The sequence below is a fragment of the Pelmatolapia mariae genome, linkage group LG10_11, assembly GCF_036321145.2.
Source record: "Pelmatolapia mariae isolate MD_Pm_ZW linkage group LG10_11, Pm_UMD_F_2, whole genome shotgun sequence".
NCBI lineage: Eukaryota > Metazoa > Chordata > Actinopteri > Cichliformes > Cichlidae > Pelmatolapia > Pelmatolapia mariae.
Window position 1 is genome coordinate 10,912,145 of NC_086236.1, and position 16,320 is coordinate 10,928,464.

The window sequence follows — 16,320 nt, forward strand, 5'->3', positions numbered from 1 at the left end:
GCCAAGAAGTCTTTCTTAAGGAAAGGAAACAGAGAGAAAAGGCTAAAGTATCCCCACACAAGCCCTGGTCTGAAAATCAGTGGCAACAGGTCTGATGGAGTGGTGAATCCAGATGGGAAACTTTTGATTTAAATCATCAGTGAGTGATTACTGGTTTTGGAGCAGCATTTCAGGTAGGGGTCCTGGGGATCTTGTCAAAATTGTTATTATGAACTCCAAAAAGTACCATCAGACTTTGATCCAACTTCTAAACCATCTGCTAACGGCTTCATTTGTCAATATGACAATGATCCCAAACACACTGTCAATGCAGTAAAAGCATTCATGGATAGAAAAGCATAAATTGGAACACTATCAGTCATGGATTGGCCTCCCCACAGTCCAGACCTCAACATTGTTGAAGCAGTTTGGGATTAGCCAACAGCCAACGTCCAAAGAAGAGGTAATTCCGAATTCTTGCCATCACCATTAACTGCTTTCAAAGTTACTGGCATCTGGTGCTTTACTTCAAAGTGAGAAACTCTTTAACTGTAAGTGATAATATCTCTCCACAAGTGATTGATTTGCACACAGTGATCCATAGGAAATGGCTGGCAAGTAAATTACTTTCCTTCACATTTTCTCTAAAATCTATATTTAAAGGGGAAGAGGGTGTTTGATCAATGTGCAGTCTACTCCCATCCACTGTCTCTAAATCACTGTCCTCCTCAGCTGTTATCAAGCAGGATTAGATTATTTATTTATTTTTGCCCTTCTCTTACAGTCTTTTGCGAAGTCATTTGAGGTGCTCACAAGCGAATCTGTCTTCATTTCCCAGTGAAAAAAAGGTCTCCTTTTCATTCAGTATGTGTAGCTTTTAACTCTGCACCTCTGCAGTGACAGTGCATCATCTCCACTGCTGTAACTCATCTTGGCTCCGAATCTAAAATGTCTAGTCAATACACACAGACGCAGAGCCAGGAGGCATGCTGAAATTAAGGTCATTCGGATGAACAAATGGGACAATTTGACTTTTATGAAACATGCAGACCTGCAACCGGCAGTACACACACACACAAACACACACAAAAACATGCACAGTGCTCATCCTAGCTATATCAGGTGTCACTCAGACAGCGGGGAGAGAGAAAGGGGCAGAGGAATAGAGGGTGTGATGCTGTTTTGCACAAAGTGAAATGAGGCAGTGAAGGACACAGAGGAGGGATCTCTCTGGCACACATTCAAATGCAACAGCAGCATCCCAGGTTTTTTTTCTCCTTCCTCCCCTCCCTCACTCTCCTGCACATAATACAGGCAGGTAGCGTCCCCCGAGGAAACAGCTTGTGACCCCTCTCCATGGTCGCTTTAATGTGCACTAATGCAATTTCCTGGCCGATGAGATGCACACGTTGTTTATTTAGGAAGCAGATCTAGGTCAAATGGTAGTTGTAGTTTTTTTATTTAATCTGCCGGCTGCACTTTTTGGATGGGGTTTTTAGTTTTTAAGAGGTAGCTATTAGGAATCATCAGGCTAACACAATTTTGATTACATCAAATTACAAAATGTATTCCTTTTTTTAAACTATTACAAATGATGTTGAAACTTTTGCCCATCATGCAACACCATCGTGGTGGCATCTGATCGGGCTCAAATGCAGTCTGTAGCACACAACAATGACCTCAAACATACAGCCAGAGTCAATTAAGATTTATCTTCAGCTACAAAAAGAACAAGGAGTCCTACACCAGATGGTATGGCCCCCACAGACCGAGATGGAATCAGTGTGGGATTACAAAAGTGACAGAAGCACTTGAGACAGCTTAAATTCACACAATTGTGCAAAGTTCCTCAAGCATTTGAAAGAACCTGCCTGCTGGCTGGGTGGGGAACGCTTTTAAATGTAAAGAATGCGAATACAGCTTATGCGTGTTATTGTTTTCTTCTGTCTGTAGAGTGATCAATCATACATGGCATCCTTATTATAAGATCCATAACATTTGCACAGTGCTTTATATCGTATCTACATTCCTGAGACATAAAAAGTGTTTTTTTTTAAGGGGATAACTCAAACCTCCTATTTGTCTTGTTTTTTCTGCACTGGAGTTTCGGTGCGATGAATTAAACTGTGAATTAATTAAACATTTCCAGGAGAGAGAGACAGGTGTTGTAGAAGTCAAGCATAAGAGCAATATTAAACCTATCCTTGGACTGCTTATGTGAAGCTTTATTAAGTTATTAAGCAGTGGTGAAAGAGGTCTTCTGATAATTTAAGTGCTTATTTTGCTTAAGTAAGAGCAGCAATACCAGAATAAAAAGCTGAAAAAGGAAATGTTATCGCTGTCAAATGCAAGCAGGTGGATAAAAAGGTAGATTATATTTGGAAATGTAGTTGACTCCAAGTATCTCATACTATATTATATAACATTTAAGTACACTGAAGGTACCACAAAACCTCCAATACGCACAACATATACATTCACTAGCCACTATATTACATCTTGCTAATACTGCATTCGACTCACTTTTGCCTTCAGAGCTGCTTTAATTCTATGTGGCACAGATTCAACAACATGTTGGAAGAATTTCTCAGTTATTTTGGACCGCACTGACATGACAGCATCACACAGCTGCTGCAGATTTGTCAGCTATACATCCATGATATGAATCTCCCATTCTACCAAATCTCAAAAGTGCTATATTGGATTCAGATCATGTGACTCTAGAGGCCATTTGAGTACAAATCAGTACTCACTGTCATATTGAAGAAACCAGTTTCAGATTATTTGAATTTTGTTGGTACCTTATCATGCTGAAGCAACAATCAGGAGATGTGTACACTGTCGTCATAAAGGTCAACAACAATATTCGGGTAAGCTGTGGGGTTTCAATGATGCCAAAATGTATCAAGAAAATATTTCCCACACCCTTACACCAGAAGATTTTTCTTTCTTTCATTTTGTTTACAATAAATTCTGACTCTGCTATCTGAATGTTGCAGCAGAAATCGAGACTCATCAGACCAAGAAGTCCTGTATTGGTGAACCTGTGAAAACTGTAGCTTCAGTTTCCTGTTTTTGACTGACATGAGTTGCACCAGGTGTGGTCTGCTGTATGTAGCACATCTGCTTCAAGGTTTGATGTGTTGCACTTCTAGATATGCTCTTCTGCATATGTTGGTTGTAACAAGCGGTTATTTCAGTTACTGTTGCTTTCCTATTCAGCTTGAAGCAGTCTGGCCATCCCATTTTAAGTAAGCCCTAAAAATGACCGTGCAGGTATTGAAATACTTAGACCTGCGTGGCATCAGCAACCATGGGACTTTTTACCAAGTCACTTAAATCAACTTTCTTTGCATTTTGATGCTCATTTTGAACTTCTGCAGACTGAGTTGCTGCCATGTGATTGACTGACTAGATAGTTGCATTAACAAGCAATAGACTAGGCGTGTCTAATGAAGTGGCAATTAAGTGTATATATGAAAAAACAGAAGATGTCATGGTCCTAGGTCATTTTGACACAGCGTTCTTAGTTTTCTTGTGTTTTTGTATTTTGTTAGGTCATTATTTATTCTAGGTTGTTCAGTTTAGTTTATTGGATTCGCCCTTGTGTCTCTGCCCTCTGTGTCTCTCTATGTGTCTGTGTTTATATTGTGGTGTGAGTTCTTGTGCCGTGGTTCCCTTCGTGTTTTTTTCTATGTTTTCCATGTTTCCCCAGCGTGTTCCCTCGCTCCCTCGTCTGCCTCTCCTCCACTCCCACATCATGTTTCCTGTTTTATTGTGAAGGTCCCATGTTTTCATGTTCATTCTGTTCAGTCCAGTCTCCCCTGTCTCGTTATGGTTATTAGTGTCAGCTGTGTTCCTCGTGTGTTCTCACTTCCTTGTTATCCCTCTGTGTATTTAGGTCAGCGTCTCCCTCAGTTCTCTGTTGCGTCCTCCCTCATGGCTGCGTGTCTCTCCCTGTGTTTCCCCAGGAGTTCATATTCGTAGATTTTCCCAGTTTAGTTTTGTATCGCTCCCTCTGTTCCCAGCAATAAAACTGTATTTTGAGTTCACGTTTTGCTTTAGTGAGTTTGCATTTGAGTCCAATTCCTGCCTGAACGCAGTCGGTTCATGACAGAAGATTTCTTAAAAATTTGCTTTACCAACTGTAGAACTTGTTCAGAGTTATCAACAATTAACAAAAGGAAAGGTATAAAAATAAAAAAATAAATGCATGCAACCCCCCCCCCCCCCCCCCCCAAAAAAAAAAAAAACAACCAATAACAAAAACGCAAGAATAAAAAGCACTCAAACAAACAATCATTTGTGTAGAAGATCAGTAATGGGACGTAATGCTAATTGAATTGCTAAACGCTAAAGCTAGGCTAATATTTTTAAGTTAACATTAGCTTATGCTAATATGCTAATGTTAATATGTTTTGCTGATAGATAGCTATTGCTTAACAATATTTTACAGCTGATCAGCTGATTGTGACATTTACTGACTAAAATATAAATCACATACGACACAAATGCAGTGAAGTTTTACTTTGGTGCATACGCTACTAACCTGAGTGGCCCTTAAGGTGCACAAACACCAGGATTTGAACAGATGTGCCCAATTATTCGGCTCATAAAGTATGTATTCTTCCTGCTGTACTCTGCCAGTTTGAGTCACATGTTAATTTTACAATTTATTTTTTTCTTTTTTAAATTCACTGTCTTACAGCCTTTTTAGAAGCATTCATTTAGTTGTAGATTGCAGTATTAGCCATCAAAATCATTTCAGACTTTGACAATAGACTTTTTGATGGCAGTCCCTCTGAAAGCACAGTTGTAATTATTAACTTTAATAATGGCAGTCATTTTAAGTAAGTCTTTTCCAGGGTTTGGTATCAAGCTCCTAGTGAGGCTTGTAAACCTGTTCTTACATTTATGTACCGTGTTGTAGCCTAGATTTTTAAAATTATTGGTTAGTAAATTTGCTTTTAACATGATTTCCATCTCTTGGATTCATTAGATCTTTATGGGCAAATACTTTCTCCTCAAAACTAAATTAAAAACACAGGGCACTTACAGGAGGCCCAGTTCTTTATTTCATTCTGCTTAAGTACGCTTCAGGGATACAGTTGAAGGCTTACTTTTTACCACATTATAGCAAAATGTTTATCTAAACTCCCCTAAAGTTACCACAGTCTCACCATCTATTGACTAGTGTTACTGCACTCAACGTCCCCAGTTTTTTGGTCTTCTTGCACATGAGTTTCCCACCTTTATTTCCATGTGCCAGAACAGCTTTTATTCTCATGGGTCCAATTTGTACTGATTTGTGCCCCAAATTAACATTTTCCACTGTTAAAGTCCACCGTTTGGAACTCAGAGGGGTTGTTAAAATTAATCAGGTAGGTTTAGAAAAAGATTTTGGTTAAAAGTAGTTGCCTTCTTTCAAAGCACCCCACTTTGGACCACATCATAGACAGCATAAAGAAGGATAAAAATTCTTGGCCCCAAAAAGTAAAGCCAGTGTGACAATCATTTAAACTGGCAATTACTTTTCAATTAACACCAGGGAGCGAAGTCTATGGGACAATGATCCTTTAACGTCACTTCTGTACCATGATGAGTTTAGGTGCTCAGTCCCACATTTTGTATCGTATTGAATGAAACAGTTACGTTTTGTGAATTTTTGGTCGTTCTCTGTTTCAGAAAAGAGGTTTAACCAGTTCACTTGTTTCAAAACAACAAGAGTGCGAAACCAACCGTCTGAAGTCTTCGGAATGGATTTGCGCCTCACATTCTTCTGTTCTGGTTTTGCTGGAATTCTGTATTTTACTTAGGACTTTTCATCAGCCACAGAAAAGACTTGGTTTTTGTTGAAGAATCACCCTGCGTGTGTTGCATTTGGGTCCTCTCCACATTAAACAAAATACAGCTAGTTGTATAGTAGGTTTATAGAACGTGGACCTGCTGCTAATACAGGCAGAAATAGATTAATATTCTAACATATAGTACTGCTTATCCTCTTACACTTTTACTTTTAAATAACCTTTATATGCAGGAAATAATTGAATATTGTAGTAAAGCTGACAAATGTAGAAAAAGCTAAAATAGTGTCGTAGCAGTTCTGATCTTATGTTCATCATGACTGTTAAATATTGGTATTTATTAACTTAATGTAGTAACATCTCTGTTTTGCAGTCTGGGGAAAAAGCCGATTGACTTGGGATTCTCTTTGACGAGGGAGAACCACCTCTTAACCAGATCACCTCCTTACCCCGAGGAGCTGCTCAGAGTTTTCAGTGTACCGGAGGAGGAGATGATCCACAACTTCTTTCATTTCAGCTGAGTTTACCTGTGTTAAAGCACAGGACCAGACACCCCGACTACTTTGGAGTGAACCGGACTTTACGCTGACTTATCTGACTAAAGCTAGCTAACAAGCTACAAACAAGAGGAAATTTGAGCCTCAGGAAATCCCAGAGACATGTTCCTGGATTATCAGTTTAACATGAGGAGCACTCTAATTATGGTGGTTACCGTTCTGTGAAATAGTCACTATTATTTTGTGAACACCTTATTCTTATTTTATTTTAAATGAAGAATCTTCCGTATATACTAATTTAAAATACCCTGTGGTAGTATTGCTCAGTGTGTCTTTCTCTGTTAAACCCCTCTTACAAACTCAGGCTCTGGTCCTACCTACATTTCAATATTCTGCAAACCTCAGGTGCATTATGTTTGCATCTGCCAGTAAATATTTGTATGTTGTGTATGACACAGATGACACAGACGAAGCACAAAAAGTGCTTCGTCTGTGTCATTTTTCACTTTTGAAGATAGCTTAGACTTGTTTGAGTCTTCAGCTACTTTCATTTTCATTTATAAATGCTTTATGAGGCATAAATAGTCCTCTCTTTAGACGAGGTCACACAAAATACATAACAACTACTAACAGCTTGATGATTGTTAGACACGATAAATTATATAATGAACGTGTTATACATCAGGTTATTAATTAGGATCAACAATAAACTGTATTTAGAAACTACATGCTTTAAAAATGGTGAATTAAGCACTTCCCAATGAATAGTGCTTAATAGTGTGTCATTATAATAAGTTGTTACCCAGATTCTCCAGAAACATAGAAATATGTTTTCTATGTTACACTGTGAATAAAACATGGATTTCTGAGATTCTGTTTTTATTTCTACTTTACAGAGCGTCACAGCTTTTTGGGAATTTGGGTTAGAGGTTTATGTGGTATGACATGAAGCATTTATACAGTGATTGGTGCAACAGTCACAGTTATTTTGGGAGCTGTCCTGTTGTCCATTATCTGTAGCAGGCTCAATGCCACGGAAAAAAACAAATGTACTGTCACTTTTCAAAACTTATGCTTATTTAATTAAAAACAGTGACAGCTGCAGAGTCGTTTCCAAAAGCACAAAGTCGGCAAAAACAAAGAATCTCAGATTTTTAATTGTTTTCATCACCTTGGGACTCTGGACTCTGTTTTGTATCGACTACTTTGCTGTCGTTTCTCTTTCTTGTCTTTGGACTTTTGTTTTTTTTACGGGTAAAAGTCTTTAACAAAATATGTCTGTGCAGCTTGCTGGTAAAGTCGCTGATTATCATCCACCTACCACAGTTACAACAAACAATAACAGCACACACGCACGCACACACACAGCATCAGCCAACATTACGCTATTTTTCCATGACATAGGTTGCATTTGATTTTCATAACCACATATTACAGAAAATAAGATCAATATGTGAATACTGAAGATGACAATGCTCCTCAGAAAGCAGCTGTGGGTTTGTGTTACCACAGAGTGCTTGTGTACACATATTACAGACATGCACACTATCACGGCCCCGGTATCCATGTCAACTGCAATTAGGCCAATAGATGTGTATGCACCCTGAATTTTCTTTCTTTAATTTTAAAACACTAGGTCAGGATTCAGGACCTGAAATAGCTAGCAGGCCCTACTGTTCCAGCATCACGACATGTCAAGAGCACTACTTTTTAATTAGTCGGGGTCCCAGGGTGACAGACTGCATCTCTCGGGTCCCGAGCCTAAAATGTTTAAAGCACCCGTTGTGTGTGGGAAACTAAAGTCAATGCAATGTCAAGTGGAGCCTAATTCTGACATTCCTCCTCAAAAAGTAAAACCCTTTTTCAGTGAGTTTAAATTTCATAATCTTCATTTAAGTCAAATCTTAACATTATAGAAGTTGTTCTCTCATCTACTTGGAGTTGTATAAATGTGGCTCATTTATATATTTAATATTTTTTATATTCATTTATTTTCAAATCAATTTTATTTATGCAGCACCAAATCACAACAGCAGTTGCCTCAAGGTAAGGTAGACCCTACAATGATACATACAGAGAAAAACCCAACAATCATATGACTCCCTATGATCAAGCACTTTGGTGACAGTGGGAAGGAAAAACTCCCTTTTAACAGGAAGAAACCTCCTATATATATAGGCAGATGGCCGCCTACACACACATATATATATATATGTGTATATATATTTGTATATCAGCACGTATTAAAATACTGAGACGAGTCATCTCGACCATGTCCACATGCTATGTTGAGTTGCTGCCATGCGATCGACTGGTTAGACATTTGTGTTAACAAGCAGCAGAGCAGATGTACCTGATAAAGTTGGACAAGAAGATGGTTCAGGAAACATCAACATTTGAGTTAAAATAACAGCAGACAGTAAACAGTGGCCTCCATGGCACTAGCCGCACTGATGTCACTTTTCCCTTTCCAGATGGGCAAAAGGTAATTTCAGTGTTTATCGAAGGGATTCTTGTCATTTGAGCAGAAACACATGATGTTTGTGGGTATTTGCCGTCACAGATGCTGCTTTTGTTTTCGAGCACCTTCCTTGGCGAATCGGGAGTTAAGGCATGAAATTCAATAGATCAGTATTGGCCTCCTTATGATAACTCACTCGACTGCGTGCAGTTTCTGAAGGTTTAATTTTTGCTATGTTAATAAAAATTGAACAAACTTCCCCATGAGGTGTAAATCCACTGACACTTTACTGAGAGGGTTAATTCTTCCTCACTGGCGCACCCCCAGGTCTCTGGCTGAAAGGCTTACCTGTTGTCTGTGTCTTTCCCCAATTACAGCGTTCTCCTGAGTAAGCATACATTAGGTGACTCATCAAAAACGGCTGTCTGCCAGTGCTGGCTGGAACAGTGTATTATTTCAGCATCAGTGTATATTTCAAGCCGAGAGGGGGAGAGTGAAGCCATAAACTTAATGGGTTAGTTCACTCAATAAAGTGGTGACTTGTATGACTTGGAAGGGACCCAGAAATATAACATACCCTGGAGTGCTGCCGGTGGTTTTTCTGTGGGAATTCGAGAGGAGGTGAAAGTGGATCTGCATGTACTTGTGAGTTTTCTTGTCTATAGGACTCGTCTGAGGTACATCTGAAGAGGCTACACTCAGTATTTAATATAGGTGTTCAGATGTGTGCATTATACATGTGCATTTATGAGGAGAAATCCCTCCTCAGTGCGCAGAGATTGTGTGTTTTTGTGTTGCAAACTTAGCAGGCAGATGGAAGATTAAGACAGCACCGTGTTCCTTTGGAGTTTGCTCATGCCTCCGTGTTCTTTTGTGATGGTGCGTGAAACACTCAGTTCGGAGCAGCAGGAGAATGCAGCCTGTCAAGACGAAGTTTTGCAACCACTTGAAGTAAACTGACACTGCGTGGAAATAGAATTGCAATGTTCAAGGCTCCACTGGAAACGAGGTGAAGATAAAACATCTGGGAGGCGTTTAAAAGGCAAATAAGGGGACTGTCAGAAATCATTTTCAACTTAGTTATTCAGCAAATAAAGCCAATAAACACAGCCAGTGCAACAGCTTGACTCATTCATCACAGAGTTGTGTTTCTTTATTATTATTTTTGGTTGCTCAGATATATCTTTTATATGTGGCGCTAACCTTGAGAAATCCACCAAAAAAATCAGGCTAAAAAATAAATCCTGGCACGCTGCTTGATGATTTGACCTCCATTAAATTAGGGTTAACTGAGCAGTCATGCACAAGTGAAACGACTGCAAAGAGCAGCCTGGCCTTTGATAAGTGCCTATAGTGTTCACTGCACTTCACAAGGTCCTTACCTTCACATAAAGATGACTCCATATTTCTTCTTCTTCTTCCCCACATCTTTTGTCAGCTTCTCATCAGTGTTTCCGTCACATTAAATAAAATCCTGTCTGGTTCTGCACAGACGTTATTTCATGTTTGCATGTCTGAGTTTTGTTCCAACCTGCTTGGCCTGTTAGTCCCTCTAGATTGTGTCTCTCCGGCGTTCCTACGAGACAAATCTCATATGCTTTAGATGTTTACATAACCGGATACTCTTGGTGTGCGTGTCTTCTATAAATATTTGCCTGCCTATTGCATTCAGCCTTATAAAATTACATAACAACAATAATGGAAAACAAATGTATCGTTTTTCACTTTTCACTGTTTATCTTCTCAATCAATTTTAACTTGCAACTTCTCTTTGTGGTCATTTTTGCAGCCCTTAAGCCACATTTCAAATCTATTGATTATTTATTACCATGCAGAGCATAAAGCTACTCGGACCAGACCCTTTAATCTCACTGTTATTAGCTGGATTTCGCTGTGCTCTGAAACGCAGCGACTGAGCAGTGTGCTTGTCTGTCTGTCCCTCTGAATTCATGTTGGCTTGCCTTTCTCTGGAATCCCTCTGCATATCAATGACTTCATGTCAAAACAAGCCCCAAATCCTCTGCTGTGTGCGAGTGAGAGCGTCATAAGGATGGAAGACTCTTGTAGGCTTATGCAGCGCACATATCTGTGCAGACAGAGGGAAATGGAGACTGCCTGTGTGTGTCCCTGTGTGTGTTTGAGTATATCTGTGAGCCTGAATGACTGTCCATAAGCTCCTTTCCATAGACTGGAGGTCCAGTGTTTCTCTCTGATCATTCCTGGCAGGCTGGTCAAGTGCATAGAGATTTCACTCAAGTAAGAAGGAAAAAAAAACATGAAAGCGAGTGAGCGAGCATGTGGTGCAAACATTTCACTGACACACTACCTGCTCCGTGAATTTCAAACATGGAAAGACGGCACAGAAGGAGGGGGGGGGGGGGGGGGGGGAGAAGCCCCGGGAAGCCTAAAGCTGTGTTGGCCCAACTACAGTCTACAGTCAGCTAATGTGGCTTCTTGGCAGCCATTAAAGGCGGTGAGTGGCTCTCCTTAAATTTTGAGACTGCTGCACGTAAAAAGCAAAAACACGGATTCAATTAACATTACGGATGGCTTCGTTTCATTCATGCGAATCAGTGTCAGGGTCCAGGAATTACCACTTAACACGGAACACAGACTTATCCTTGAAGTGATCTCATCTGCTTTGATAAGTCAGATGATTAGAAGAAATGCGATGAAAAGCATTCCTGCCATGTAAGTGAATTCTTTTAATCACACTACACTCAGACCTCAGTAAATGTTCTGATTTTTAAAAAATAATACTTTAATAAATGCTAACTTATTCTGTGCTTTAACAAAAAAAATTAAAATTTTTCCAACAAATTTAACAAAAAAAATCTCATTTATATCTGCAGTCCCTTTCAATAAATGAAATATTCAATAATTTTTAAAAAATCAAATACAATTAAAAACAAGTAATAATCAGAAAACAGTCATTTTCTGAGCTAAGATGAGGTGTTATGTTGTAGATTGAAGTACCAAAGATAAGTTTGAACATTTCTTAAAGCAATATTAAAACCAATAGAATCGTAATGACGCTGTTTCAGTTTTTAAAATGTAAGAAAATAACGTTGAAAAAAGGTTTTTTAAATTTATAATATAATATAATGTTTTTAAATGTGTGTACATGGCAAGGCTACATTTACTAAGCCATGTTAAATTCTGTTTTTGCGCTTGTTGATTTTAGTTGTTACAGACCTTGAGGTAGAATGACTGAATAAATGTAAGAGAAAGCGCTCTATATTACCTGAGAGGGATAATAGTTACTGTCCATTACTGCCTGACTGTGGAGGGCCAAGAGACCCAGAATGCAATAAATAAATACAAAATTAAACAATTAATTAAATGCATCGATAACTAATTTAAATTTGAAATAAATAATGACAAAAATTCAATTAAATTCACAATTAAATCGATTTTTTTCTGGTTCGTTTGCTGTTACTTGCACAGCAAGTGAAGATAGATCGATCCCAGGTAATTGATGAGTATGCAGTCAGGTATCCCAGAAAGCATTTTGAACAAAACTAGTTGCCTTTTATAGCTGAGCAACTTGCCAGAGTGGTTATAAAACTGTATAAATATTTTAAAAGAACACAGGTAATTACATCTGCTTTTTTTCCCCATTGTAAATACTAAGCACCTGATGTCATCAGTTATGCTACTGGCGCACTGTAAGCTGTGTCTTCTGCCCTCAGAAGTCTGGACTTGTGAGTGTACTTGCCAAGTGGGAAGTAACAAGTGTGCAAGTACAAACTCTGTGTACTTGTCACTGAGAAACACCCACTGAAAGAAACAACTCCACACCAAAACAGTGGGTTTAACTATATCGGCTTTAGCCCCACTCCCCGACTTTAATGGGTGAGGTTGACACAATAAATTCATGAACCATAAAATAATCAATTAAATAGTAAAATAATAAAATTGATTTTTTAAATAAAATGAATTTATATGTCAATTTATTAATTATTTGATACATTATTTCTTAATTATGGCACTCCATAGTATCTCTGAAGCACACTGCATATGAAATATTGAGAGTTGCTGTTCACGTTTGGATGTAAACCACCGCTCTGCTCCACCACTGCGTGGCGCTGTGTAAAACAAGCAGAGCTGTAAGACGACTTCAAAGATCCGCTTGAAAAAACAGGAAGTCGCTTTTGTTGTCTTGGCCGAGGAAGAGCAAGATGTCTTCCCTGGACGTTCAGGATTTTATCCAGCAAAACCGAGCTGTGGCCGAGCAGGTGGAGAAATACAGAGGCTACTGGGAGAGCGACAAGCACTGGGAGCCCAGGCGGGAGTTCATCCTGCGGAACTTGAACGACTTTGAAGACTCGCAGCTGGACCACCTGCTCTCCCTCTCCATGGTGTGGGCCAACAACGTCTTCCTCGGCTGTCGGTGGGTAAACACAGCGTGCTTTCATGCCTCTAATTAAAGCCTGCTGACGGACACTTTTTCTAAGACAGCCGCTCCACAGCTCCCACATCCCGGGATGACTAACCACTGTTTTTAAGTTTTGTCTTCCTTATTAAACAGACTAAAGGGTTGCTAAAGGGTAACAACCAGTGTTCTCTTTTCTCTGAAATTATTAGTTTGATTTTAGATTTAGTATTTACTTACTTACTTATTATTGTTATTGTTGTTGTTCCTGCTGCTTACTTACCCCAAACTATTTATATTCAGAGTTTATTGTTTATAGTGAGGTTTATTTTCCGCTGGTGGGCTCGCTGCTGCCCCCTGCAGCACTGGAGTGGTCTGCATCAGCTGCACTGCTACTCTGCTACATTTGCTGTAGACGATGCTGAGTTTGTAAAGATTTGTAAAGATACCCTGCTGGATAAATTATGTGGTTATACATTTTTAATGGCCCTAAAAATCCCTTTTCTCTGTTATGGTTCAGGGAAAAAATAGAATGTATGTATAATGGAAATATCAATGCAATATTGCATTGATATCAGTCTATCAGATGTTTGTGCCTGCTATTGGACAACATCCAGTCTTTCTTCACTGGGAAAACAGTCTTTGGTTATCAAGTGGGTCTCTTTATAAAGTTACAGTCTTTGTTTTCAATTTTACCCTATTTTTGTTACTGATTGTGGTAGCATCTTATGTTTTTATGTATGGTTTATACGATAAAAATTCTGCTACATAAGAAATTGAAACTCTAAGATTTAGTGATCCTCTAACCTCAAGCACTTGGGCAAAGTTGAGGGGAAAATCTGCCCTTAAAAATCTCCTCTGACTGGTAGGTCTGGTCTGGTAGTATTCAGGTCTGGGTAACCCACATAATTTCCTCATCCATTGGACCCTCACTCTCCAAACTCATATTGAGAGTGTGCGGGCAGATATAGTTAACCTTGCAACAACAAGTATGGATGTGCAATCCCAGAGAAGCTACACTACCTGTGCAATGTGAATGGGCTTCATGGTTCTGTCTCACGCTACTAGCAATTACATGGATGTTAGCAAAATGCAGAACTAGGGTGGGCTGTCTTTTTGTTGCCTCTCCAGTGCACATGTCACTTTCTTTTGCAACAAAGCAGGTTTCTTCTTCCCGGCTGACTAGATTGATTTACTGACATTTGTGATATACTGTGATTATGAAATGTATGCCTGACTTGATATGAATGTTTTGGACTCTTAGACAGAATCTGTTTTTTGTTTTTCCAGTTATTTAAAACAAAATCTTTATTTTTTGTTACACACCAAACAACTTAACAGATCGACTTGTCATTGTAGTAATCTGTAATTGCAGCCACTGGGGTCTGCGACTGGTATTAGCTTTTGGACAGCAATAAACCCACAAAATTGGATTTTCATTTCAGTGGGTTTGAGGGCACTCGAGGAGCAGCGCTGGCTGTTGAAGTGCATATTGGATGCCTTCTGTGATTACACCTTCTAAAAGACATTAACCCTCGGAATTGATATAGGGTGCAATCATGCAAAAATGGCAGATAAAAGGATATCACTATTTTTTCATCCATAAGTTTGCACTCAAAGGTGAATCAGAAGCAGGACTAAATTTCATTTATATGAAGGGAAATGTGTAGGAGGTGAAGAAACCATTCACATCTGTTAACTTTATCGAAGAATAAACAATTTTTCTCTTAACAGTATTATAGTTTTCTGTTGTTCAGTGATGTTATTTTCCCAGTGCACTATATTCTTACAGAAGAATATAAAGCACACAGATGAGTTATGGTTTAATGAAGTGTTATGTCTCATAATCAATGGCAGGTATAGCACAGAGCTGCTGGAAAAAGTGAAGGAAATGGCTGAAGGCATCGTAGTGGAGGACGCACCGGTCTTCAAGACGAGAGATGAGATTGTTAAGAAGCAACAGGTATGTCTGTGAACACACACACACACACACAGACACACACACACAGACAGCATATACATACAGCTATAATGACAGTCTTTGTTAATGGATCTCTCTGCTCCGTCACAGGGTCGATGACCGGACCAGTCATGCTGGATCAACACAGACTGGATTCAGCTTTTATCACTATTTTTTTTAATAGTTTTACAATCCTGGTGTTTTTAATAGTTGTGAGGAGTTCAGACATCAAAAGACATTTTTATTTTGAGCAAAAAATCTGGCCTCTTTAGACTTTTTATTTGTGCACAAACAGCAGTGGTGTCTGCGGGAGTTTGTGAGCCCCACTGCTCGACTATTTCAATCACAGTTTAACTTTTTTTTAAAAATGTGTTTTTTAAATGTAACTTCAAACTAAAGATGACACTGGTGTTCTTGTCTAAAGATCAATAAAGAACTTGTTTTATCATTTTTGTGTTGTCATTGCTGTCTGGGTCTGTGCCCCCTCCTGGTCACATTGTTTATGACTACATTATGGAGCCACGCCATAGTTAATCATATACGACAATAAAATACAAACACTGCTACTTATAACTATGTCTGTTCAACGAGCTCCGACATGTAGAAAAGTGAACTTTAGTTAACAGTAAAGCTACAGAGGTTAACATAAAAGCTGTTAACTTACTCTGGCACGGTGTGTTGGCAGCTGTCCTATTTTACATGGCAGCAATACCTGCAGCAAGCAGGGGTGACTCTAAAGGGTGCACTAGACCATATTTACTTCAAAGCTTTAGCAACATATTTTGCAGATTTCTCTAAATACATTAAAACAATTTAATCAATATAATGTTTCAAAATATGAAAATAAAAGCTTTTTTGCAGACCAGTGAAAATATAGGTCAGTAAAACTCTTGAGCAGCTGACCTGGGGCTGTGAGGCTGGACACTCGGTTATTATTAACATTAATTATTAACATGTGCATCGTCAGAACGTCTGTTTTCCTCAGCAGGAAGCGTTGCAAAAGCACAGGGCAAGCCTCAGTTCTGAGAATGCTGATATGATTGCTTCGCTTCATTACAACCACCACATTCTCCTTTAAAGGCTTACAGACACGCATACCAAGTGATTCACAAGCAAAGTTAAACACGCAGACATGCACTCACCAAACTGACTTCATCCCACAGATTCAATACTGTGAGAACTGTTTTTTAGTTCTACTAATATAAGAAAGCTTCCCAAGGGACTATTTCACCTTAAGCCACGGT

At 39.0% G+C, this 16,320-nt stretch overlaps 1 protein-coding gene across 1 annotated transcript; it reads left to right on the top strand.

Annotated features, from left to right (window-relative positions):
- The first annotated feature begins 12,875 nt into the window (after nucleotides 1-12,875).
- On the top strand, nucleotides 12,876-15,507 carry cdkn2aipnl (CDKN2A interacting protein N-terminal like). Its single transcript, XM_063487297.1, has 3 exons — nucleotides 12,876-13,134; nucleotides 14,974-15,079; nucleotides 15,188-15,507. Exons 1-3 carry the CDS (start codon nucleotides 12,923-12,925, stop codon nucleotides 15,194-15,196), a joined length of 327 nt encoding a protein of 108 aa, XP_063343367.1. The 5' UTR covers nucleotides 12,876-12,922; the 3' UTR covers nucleotides 15,197-15,507.
- Nucleotides 15,508-16,320: the final 813 nt, after the last annotated feature.

What these genes read in the sequence shown, in the direction of transcription:
- cdkn2aipnl (XM_063487297.1), top strand. Translation starts at nt 12,923, where the DNA reads ATGTCTTCCCTGGACGTTCAGGATTTTATCCAGCAAAACCGAGCTGTG. An exon ending in AACGTCTTCCTCGGCTGTCG is followed by an intron (nt 13,135 to 14,973) that starts GTGGGTAAACAC and finishes AATCAATGGCAG; the next exon opens with GTATAGCACAGAGCTGCTGG.